Genomic DNA, 10,652 nt, shown 5'->3' on the forward strand with positions numbered 1-10,652 from the left:
CCGCCCCATTGGCATCCCTGTTCTGGTTGTTCCGAAGGTAGGAATGAAAATAAAGTGGGACAAGACAGGACGAGTTTGACCTCATGCAAGGTGAGGTTAGGTGTAACCTTATCCCAGGTAGGGCCGGTGCAAGACGTGTTGAAACACTTGATCAACCCGCCCCGCCCCATTGGCATCCCTAAAATTAAGAGGACTAAATCCACCATCAATAGAACCACATTCAACCTTACTTTGGTACAAAGGATTGATGTGTCATGTTCCTAACCATAGGCTGAGCTCCACATTTTCTTGTACAGTCAAAGAAGATCGATTCCGTAAAAGATGAGACACAAAGAAGTGTCCAAAATTAAGCCAAAAGCTTTACTGCACACAACATTTCTAACCATTCATTACCACCTCTGGCGTTTTCAGCTTATATTATACAGTGTTCATCAAACCTATACAAATGGAGGGGTAAAAACAACCATATCCATATATGCTAAATCCAAAAAATTCCGGTTTCAATATAGGTAAAACCGCGATAAGGTAAAAGACAACCATCCGAACCCGTTCGACGAATACCATATATAATGTTTGCATGGGATATGCAACACTACTGGTATGATGGTATTGTTAGGGACGGACGAAATGTGGAGGGTACATTGAGCTACTACTGGTACTTGCTTGAGTTGTAAAACTTGATGTCGGTACGAGTAGTTCTGCCTGAGGGAAGCAGCTGTTGGACGGCACGTCGAGCAGCAAGTCCTGATCGGAATTTTGGTTTGCGGAATGGAAAGGATCCAGCATGAGGGAGTTATTCTCGGAAGGTAAGGTGAATGAGCTTCTTGGACTGAAGCACGAGCCATCGCTGGCTGCTAGTTCCTTCTGCTCATAGATGCTTTTCATCACCACCCTCTTCGGGCTCTTCATTGCCGCCTTTGCACCTGAAGAAAAATAGCTCGTAAATCATGTCAGACGTATCAAAATACACATTGCACATAGAAATGGAGCAAAGGGTTCTTTTGTTTTCTTTTTCGTGGTTTTGGGTGAGGGAGGAAGATTCTTGTATATTCACACGACTTTGAACAATGACTATGTTGCTCGGACTCTTCAAAAATTTCATTGGGTATGTATGTGTCGGATCCTTCAAAAGTAGTGCATTTTTGAAGGATTCAACATGTACCCAATGACATTTTTGGAGAGTCCGAGCACCTTAGCTACAAGAAACTACAATGTCCTATCCATCATCACATTTTCAGGGAAGAGGGGTGAGATTTAATGTCAGTCGAAAGTCGAAGGATACTGATCTCCCTACAAAACAAGTTACGATGCTTATGCTTACAGCTTACCTATTCAAATGAGCCATGATTTTCGTGAATACTTGCCAATCCGCCGCTAAGGAATATTTGCTGGTATGAAGGGGGCTTGTACAAAAGAAATAATAGAAGACAGCAATATAGGTAGATTTTTGTTATACCAATCCCTTACTCCTAACGTCTCTCATTTTAAACGAATTTACGCAAAAACGTTAATAAGGCATAAGTCAAGCTACGTGGTTCTCATTTGTGACGACAATATGTCATCGCATCGCAAGGACCAATTTCTAAATCTTACGATATGTCACCACATTGAACAAGTTAAAGAATTCAGTACTGAATGCTCAAAACAAATCGAAGTTCCTATCTAACTTCTCGTGTGCTTTCTTTACCATGCAAAGTAATTGTCGAATTTCATAGCGGGAAAGTAAAAGAGGAACACAACCGACCTGAATACTTCAGATGTTGCCCTTCTCGTGGTTTCTTCACATTCACTGAATGGCATGTGGCAATAACACTTGGCTCTCCGGTAACTTCAGAACCGCTGCTATTGTTCTTACATTTTGTGTCCTACCAACGAAGAGAATTAACTTCAATTAAGTTGCACTTTACGTTTAGCAGATGTAACGTAAAGGATGGTGTGTCACGTGTGCATTATCTATGCAGCAAATCGTTAGTAACCAAACCTTGAGTAAATTATATTGTTGCACCCACTTCGACTTTGCTAAATAGCACAATATCAATCTCTTTAAGGTTCTACAGTCTTCTAAATTCACTCCCAGCAATGAGTTATCGAAAACACCTTCCGCAAGAAGTTTCTGGAAAGAAGAGAGGTTCTCTTCAAATTGAGAACTCTCGAACACGGTTCTAAGACTGCAGAAAGAGAAAGAACACGAAAACAATAAGCTGGTACCTATATCAAACTTTATTGTTCGAGTTTATATAGACAAAATATGACGAAGTGAAATATAGAGAAGATGGACAAACCTATCTGGAGGCGCAAAAGAATCAACGGGTGGTAAATACTTCAGTAGTTGCTGTTGTTCATCGCTTGACAAATGACTAGTGAATTCTTCATAATTAAGTACATCCTGCTCCAAGTGTTCACATAAACTTATCGACTTTTGATTCATACCAGTAACATCTAAAACTGAACAACTTAGTGAAAATCGATTTTGGAAATGGCTGAAGACATGTATTGTCGAAAAGGAAGCAAATCCACACAGGTCAAAAGTTGCTAATCAAAAGATGAAGATCATTTTATGTCTATAACAACACTCAACTAAAAGGTCTAGAACATAGGGAAATATTGTGGATACGGCGTCGTATTCCGTCCTTTTGAGACGACGGTCCATCGAAAACAGCCTCTCTACCCCATAAAAGTAGGGGTAAGGTCTGCGTACATCCAACCCTCCCTAGACCCCACTTGTAGGATTACATCGGGTATGTTGTTGCTGTCACGGGGTCATATTCCAGACGCATGGACAAGTTGGCATTGTTGAGAAATGCTGCGGTTGTAAATTGAAAGCAACACAAAATTTCTTCATACGAAATACAAGAGATGATAAAATACCTTCAGGTCTATATAACGAAGGGCTGAATTATGATGTCCAAGAATTTGTAGTTTTTCAACGTGATCCTTGTTTCTGCAATTTTGAAAAAAAATAATCGGAAAGATACTTTAGCAGATGCGACACATTTAACACGTTGTATTCTATCTGAACACAATCAAGCACACCTTTTAATCTGGTCTTGTTCCATTACCGGACCAGTAGGTTTCTTGGTTCTCTCGGTACTCATATTTGGTGAATTGACACCCTTACTAATATTTACAAGAGGGGTAGTCAATCGTGAATAAGCGTCACTGACAGAACGGTGCTTGTTGTCAACGGATAGAGAGCTGGCTTCTGATTCTTCTTCTCTACCTATTGAGCTAGGATGCCGAATTAGAACACTTCCGTGTCCTATCTCGACAGAAACCATAGGCTTGTCAATCTCAAAAAGCAACTCCTCTTCGGAGGATGCAGATAAGTACGAACTTTGTTGTTCATGTAAGATGGTATATAGATCTTTGGTGAGCTTTTCAACTGAAGATGGCTTCGGACGATTGAAACAAGTTCTCTTCCTTGAAGGCACCGTTGTATCCCATATATTGGATTGCGCTGGGCCTGAAAACCGAAAATAACGGGTAATATTACATGCAGCTAGTGAAATCAAAAGCGACGAAAACCACAAAATCTCCAAACAGAAACATTAAACACAAGAAAATGCGAAGAACGGAATAATCTACCAAGCTCAAGATTTGCCAAAAAAGGAGAGTAAAGTAAAGCTCCCGCTATGCGCAAGGTCCGGGGAAGGGCCCCACCACGAGGAGAGTAATACAAAACAAACAGAAACGGAGTATTTAGATCATGTTTGCAGATTTTGGCTTTTGTTTACCGGTCAAATCACTTGCTTCAGCACTACCAAACTGCGCACAGCTCTCGGAGTTTGAGATGGCAGAGCCAGAACTTGACCTATTGCTAATATCTTCATCTAAAACCTTACGGAAACCTAGATTATAATCGGGAGGAGTTCCAACGTCAGCATTATCATGACTTTGCTTTCGTTTCAGAACCTTTGCCTCTTTGTTCTTGATAGAAACGTTTTTGAACCTAGAAACCCTGTGATCCTCGGAGTCGCAAGGTTCTGCCCTTGCATGCAGAGGAGTATAGTTTGCCAAAGTCCCTTTTGTTCTCCACCGAGATCCACATGCGTTGCACAGTATGGGCTTTTCTGGAGGTCCATTACGCCAAAGTGGAGTATCTGCAGCATGATTTTGATGGTTAAGACTGTATTCAAAGTAAATGATCTCGGGAAGAATGACCCATATCTAAAATAATGAAAATCTGGAAACAATGGAACAACAACAACATACCCAGTATAATCCCACCTAACCTATTGTTACTCAGACTCTTCAATAATGTCAACGGTTGCGTGTCGGATTCGTCAAAACTAGTTTACTTTTGGAGAATCCGACACGGTAGGGCATCGAAAGTGAAGAGTCCGCGCATCTTAGAATCCCACAAGGAGTCTAGGGAGGGTAGAGAGTACACAGACCTTACCCCTACCTTGGGAGATAGAGAGGCTGTTTCCGATAGAACCTTGGCTCAAGTAAAAGCATATCAAAGCAACGGGAATGAAGAAGCCATGACAAAACACTAACGAAAGCATGCCAGAGCATTCTTACAGACGGACAGTAACTGCTACTACAAAATAATACGACAATCAAAGTACACGAAAACGAAAATAGCATCAGAGATCGAATAACAAGAAACTACCAGAGTAAAATCCGCAAGTACCAGTATGGCACCTACGAAGTAAAAAACGAAAAAAACTAACTAGCAGGATGACATCTCATGTGAGCAAGGAGCACCATAAAAGAGAGTATATAACTTGCAGGAAACATGGAAACGAGTAAAATTGGCCAATGAAGGTCACTTGTGTATTCAAATCAACGAAATGATAGACAACCTTTCTTGCTCAAGTTTTCAATTGCAAAAGGTAAAAGAATACTGGCAGCTAATGTAAACGAAAGATCAACAAGAGACTCTTTCATAGAATACACAGATAACGAAAGTAACTCATTAATCATTGTCAAAAGAAAGACGAGGGAGTAGTTAGACGAACAAAAGAAAGTCAACAACTCAGCTTAAGAATAGAATAAATAAAGGAGCAACAAACTCTGTTGAATTTTCCATCGGACGTCAAGCATTGGATGACTTAAAAAAGCCAAGCTTAACGATTTATACTCCTCAGAACAATAAAAGGGTAGCCTGATGCACAAAGCATCACACGTTCACGCAGGGTCAGAGGAAGAGCCGCAAACCAAGGAAACCTACTTGAACTCACGGCCATTTTACAGTCCAAACCAGTTTATCACCTTTGTGGGCATAAACAATTGCCACACAAGTCAATATCAAGGAAGAAAACATTTCCAATATCCAAAAGATGACTTTTAAGTAATATCATCATCGGAGAGAGTTTCCAATTCAAAGGCAACCTAAGAATTTGGCAAAATGAGCCAACCATCACAATGTCGAGACCAGCTAAGCAGGACCTGGAATCAAGCATCTCGGTTCATGGGATACAGAAAATACAAGATAAAACATCGCGTCTTTGCTTAGTGAATCGTAGATAAAGGAAGTGCTATCATACACAAGTTATGTGATAATATGATTGTAACGGAACCATGAACGGGTAATCAAGCAACATTCGTCCCACGAAGTAACTTTTCATATTCGAAGATCACGCAACATGATTTTTTTTATAACCGTGGTGTCCGGACCAACTATCGTGCATCTCAACTAATTCCATGGGATACCTATCACCTCCCACTGGCATCGGGTACCACCAGGTAACTCTGTTCACAAAGGCCAAGACAGATGAATACAGATTTATCAAATTGTCAAATTTGTACAGCCTTTGCTCCCTAAAGAACCATATCAACACCACATTGAGCGGGATTTCACCTTGCACCAATAGCAACTTAAACTATAAGCGCCTGATGAAGTACATTTCTACATTAGGAAGATATATTACATGAACTACTAAGAGGTATCCGATACGAAAGTGTATAAGCATCCGGCATTGGTACTCACAACTTTTTGCTAAGTTTGAGTACATTTTGTCTAACGCGTTCGAGCAAATCCATTTGACATCAACACAAATGAAGGATCCTTATCACATAGTTTTACAAAGGAAAATCAAGAACTCAAAACAATCAAAATGACAAATCGAACTACTAGATGTTTTAGCAAGATTCTGCACGCAAATAAACTACAAGACAGTCAATACAAAAAGCGCAACCCGGTGCACTAATGCTCCCACTATGTAGGGGTTCAGGGAAGGGCCGAACCACAAGGGTCTACTGTATACAGCCTCACCTCACATTTCTGCAATGGACTGTTTCCACAGCTTGAAATCGTGACCTCCTGATCACACGACAGCAACTTTACCAGTTACTTCGACACTCCCCTTCACTACAAGAAGGTCAATAAAAAAAGCGCAATCCGGTGCACTAAAGCTCCCGCTATGCAAGGGGTCCGAGGAATAGCCGGACCACAAGGGTTTATCATACACAGCCTCACCTTGCATTTCTGCAAAGGACTTATTCCACGGCTTGAAACTGTGAACTCCTGATCACGTGGCAGCAACTTTACCAGTTACCACAAGGGTTTATTGTACGCAGCCTCACCTTACATTTCTGCAAGGGACCGTTTCCACGGCTTGAAATCGTGACCTCCTAATCACATGGCAGCAACTTTACCCATTACCACTAGGGTCTATTGTACACAGCCTCGCCTTGCATTTCTGCAAGGGACTATTTCCACGGCTTGAAACTATGAACTCCTGATCACGTGGCAGCAACTTTACCAGTTACCACAAGGATCTATTGTACGCAGCCTCAACTTACATTTCTGCAAGGGACTGTTTACACGGCTTGAAACCGTGACCTCCTGATCACATGACAGCAACTTTACCAGTTACTTCAATGCTCCCCCTTCACTACAAGAGAGTCAATGGTTGACTACAAATCAAAAGTAAACAAGTTCCATAACTGAATTCTAACTCAAATTCCAATATGTACAAACAAAAAAAAACTCAAAAACCAAATGAACTGAATAAATTACAGTACATATCAATCTTTATTTATTCAATGTACTACTAATCCTTTCATTATTCAACAACTCATCTAAGCCAAAAAAAAAAAAAATTTACAAAACACAAAAAAAAACAAAAAAATACATTGAAAAATCAAGAACTCACTTGTAACACCACAATGATAGCAAGGTCCTTCCTTTCCCATCTATCCAATCTTTTTTTTTTTTCTTAAAAAAAAATTACAAACAACAATTAAATTTAAAAAGGTAAAAAAATATAGTATAAAAATATAATCTTTACAAGTTTTTAATTATTTTATTCACTCTTTTAATAGCAACAATTATATAGTTTCTTGAATATTTTTTTTTTCTGCAAAAAAACCCAAAACAAACTTCTGCAGAAAACACTAAAAGGTAAAAACTCAAGAAAACACAAAGGAGTTTATATATTAAAGTCCCACAAAACTCCACTAAAAACAGCAAAAAAATATATATATTAATATGAACAAATTTATCAAGAAATTGAAATGGGTTTTTTTTCTACATTTTTTTCAGCTGCAAATAATTTTTTTACAATTTTTAAAAAAATTTAAATTTTTTATAGTGAGCAAATGAAAGAGTTATTGGAGGAATCTAATAAATGGTTGGAAAAACAAAGGAAAGGATGGAGTTGTTTCTTGTATGACTTCTTTGTTCCTATTGTATAAAATTTGTATTTGAAGTAAATGTTTTAACTTTCTTTGCTTTTTTTTTTTTTTTTTTTTTTTTTTATTTTAAAAAATTTTTTTTTAAATAAAATTTTTTAAATTTTTTTTTTTTTTTTTTTTTTTTTTTTTGGTGTAACTCAAAAATAAAATATATAATATAGAAGTATATAAAATTATTTAATGTGCTTGACCAGGAATCTGAGTACGAAGTTGTCTTTGTTAAGAAAGGTAAAATCAGACTTATGGGTCGTTTGGTAGGAGGGAAAAAGATTATGAATACTGATATTAATTTAGAAAAGGAGTTTATCTCATGTTTGATTGACATAAAATGCATGGGTTAACCTATTTCGGTATTAATTATTTCGAAATTATAATATTTTTTTATCTCTCCTTGAGGGTAGGATAACTAATTTCGGGATAGCTAATTCCGAAATAACTTGTTTTCCAACCAAACTACTCCTTAATATTTTAGCTTTCTTTTTTTTTGGTGTAACTCAAAAGAAATATATATAATATAGGAATATACAAAATTACTTAATGTCCTTGATCGGGGGTCTAAGTACGAAATTGTCTTTATTAAGAAAGATAAAGTTGAATTTAATGTTTTAGCTTTCTTTGCCCTTTTTATTGGTGTAACTTAAAAGGAATATATATAAAACTACATAATATCCTTTATGGGAGGTTTGAGTATGAAGTCGTCTTTATTAAGAAAGGTAAAATCTAATTTAATATTTTAGCTTTTTTTTTTTATTATTGGTGTAACTCAAAAGGAATATATATAATAATATAGGAGTATATAAAATTATTTAATGTCCTTATCAGACGTCTGAATATGAAGTCGTCTTTGTTAAGAAATGTAAAATCGAACTTAATGTTGTTTGTTATTGTTGTTGTAGAAAGAAATATATATAATATAGGAATATATAAAATTACTTAATGTCCTTGATCAGGGTCTGAGTACGAAATCGTCTTTATTAAGAAAGATAAAGTCGAATTTAATGTTCTAACTTTCTTTGCTTTTTTGCTTTTTGGTGTAACTCAAAAAGGAATATATATAATATAGGAGTATATAAAATTACTTGACGTCCTTGACCAGGGGTCTGAGTACGAAGTCGTCTTTATTAAGAAAGATAAAGTCGAATTTAATGTTTTAGCTTTCTTTGCTTTTTTGTTTTTTGTTGTAACTCAAAGGGAATATATATATAATATAGGAATATATAAAATTACTTGACGTCCTTGACCAGGGGTCTGAGTACGAAGTTATCTTTGTTAAGAAGGGTAAAGTCGAACTTAATATTTTAGCTTTCTTTGTTTTTCTATTGGTGTAACTCAAAAGGAATATATATATAATATAGGAATATATAAAATTACTTAATGTCCTTGACCAGAGGTTTGAATACAAAGTCGTTTTTATTAAGAAAGGTAAAGTCGAACTTAATGTCTTAGCTTTCTTTGCTTTTTTCTTTAGCGTAACTCACGAGGCATTGCTTAGATCTCATTAGTGAGATTTTACTGGATATGATGGTGTTGTGTATCCAAAGGAAAATATATAATATAGGAGTATATAATTACTTAATGTTGTTAAGCAGAGGTCTCGGATACAAGTCATCCTGAGTACGGAGTCGTCTTCGTTGAGAAGCGATTTGCCCACTAATGTCAAACTTTCTGATGCGAATTCAAATTTAATCGAGTTTTAATGTGGGAGTCGAACACCGGGTGAAAATCGAAAAAAATTTACTTAATGTACACAATTTTCTTCTCTTTTTTATTTTGTCGTCGTTATGTATTTGATATCACTTGCCTTACTAGGCGCGATTCAGGTCGTGTATGGTTCATTAACAGAGATCTTAGGCTTGAGTCCTTCTAGATACGCAATCATTTTTGTAAGAGAATATTTCCCCCCCTAATGTGAGATTTCTCGAAGCAATTCAGATTTAATCGATTTTAATACAGATATCAAACATAGAGTAAAAAAGAAACTACTTAATGCACATAATTTTCTTTTCTTTCTCTTTTTTATTGTGTCATTTTTATGTACTATTTGATATTCACTTGCTTTACTAGGTTGAATTCAGGTCGTGTAAAATCCATTTGATTGTCTCGATTGACGCGTAATAGGACCTGACGTATAAGCTAATTCAGATTCACATCGCAAAGTTTGGTTATAAGCTTTGGTATCAAAAGTTGAAATGATATTTTAGAGAGTTTTTTTTCAATATTTTTTTGTTCAACAAATTGACTCTAATTATTATTTTAACTCTAATTTTGAAAAGTGGAATTTTGAAATTTTAAAAATGAATAATAATTTCTAGCTTCTTCTTTGCTAAATGTCTTTGAAATATTCCAAGTCCTAATTAGTTAAGAATGCATATAGAAAATTATTTTTTAAAAAAAATATATGGACTTCATGAGTTTGAAAGATTACTATTTTAACTTTAGTGATTAAATATTCTTGTTGACTTTAGACTTTTTTTTCTTTCAAATCTAACATGTGCATTCTTTCCAATTTTACCCTTTCCTCTTTCCATGATCTTAATTTGAGTATAGCTTATATTTGTCTTAAATACTTTTCTTAAATTTACATTAAATCAAAACTATTAGAATTAATTAATTTAAAGAGTAGATTCACTTCCAATTTTTAGGCATTATGATGACATGATGTTGATTAATTTTGTTTTTATACTAAGTGGTTTCTTCCTCTAAAAATACTTTTTGCATTTAGTGTTCGATCAGTGATAAAATTACCTTTATTTAAGATATATATATTAATATTTTTTCACTGAAAATTATAAGTGTAGGTAGGTCCAAAAATATTATGTATATAGTAGGTTGTATTACTTTCAAAATTCATTTCTTTATTATTATATCACATATTTCACGCTCATAATGTAAGCATTAATTAATATACATGAGAGTATTAAATATGAAATTAAGAAAATGCATTTACAACAATCACAAAGTATTTGTGTAAAGTACAAAATACATGGTAATATAAATGGATAATTTAA

General features: G+C 35.7%; 1 protein-coding gene across 1 annotated transcript; it reads right to left on the reverse strand.

The window, feature by feature from the left end:
• Nucleotides 1–337: 337 nt before the first annotated feature.
• LOC107850891 (GATA transcription factor 26) lies at nt 338–7,705 on the reverse strand. Its single transcript, XM_016695697.2, has 8 exons — nt 7,104–7,705; nt 3,735–4,100; nt 3,034–3,463; nt 2,869–2,941; nt 2,283–2,386; nt 1,982–2,168; nt 1,745–1,865; nt 338–923 (listed from the first exon to the last, which is right to left on the reverse strand). The coding sequence occupies exons 1-8, from the start codon at nt 7,141–7,143 to the stop codon at nt 613–615; spliced, it is 1,632 nt and encodes a 543-aa protein (XP_016551183.1). The 5' UTR covers nt 7,144–7,705; the 3' UTR covers nt 338–612.
• Between the last annotated feature and the right edge of the window lie 2,947 nt (nt 7,706–10,652).

Source organism: Capsicum annuum, chromosome 1 (assembly GCF_002878395.1).
Source record: "Capsicum annuum cultivar UCD-10X-F1 chromosome 1, UCD10Xv1.1, whole genome shotgun sequence".
Classification (NCBI taxonomy): Eukaryota; Viridiplantae; Streptophyta; class Magnoliopsida; order Solanales; family Solanaceae; genus Capsicum; species Capsicum annuum.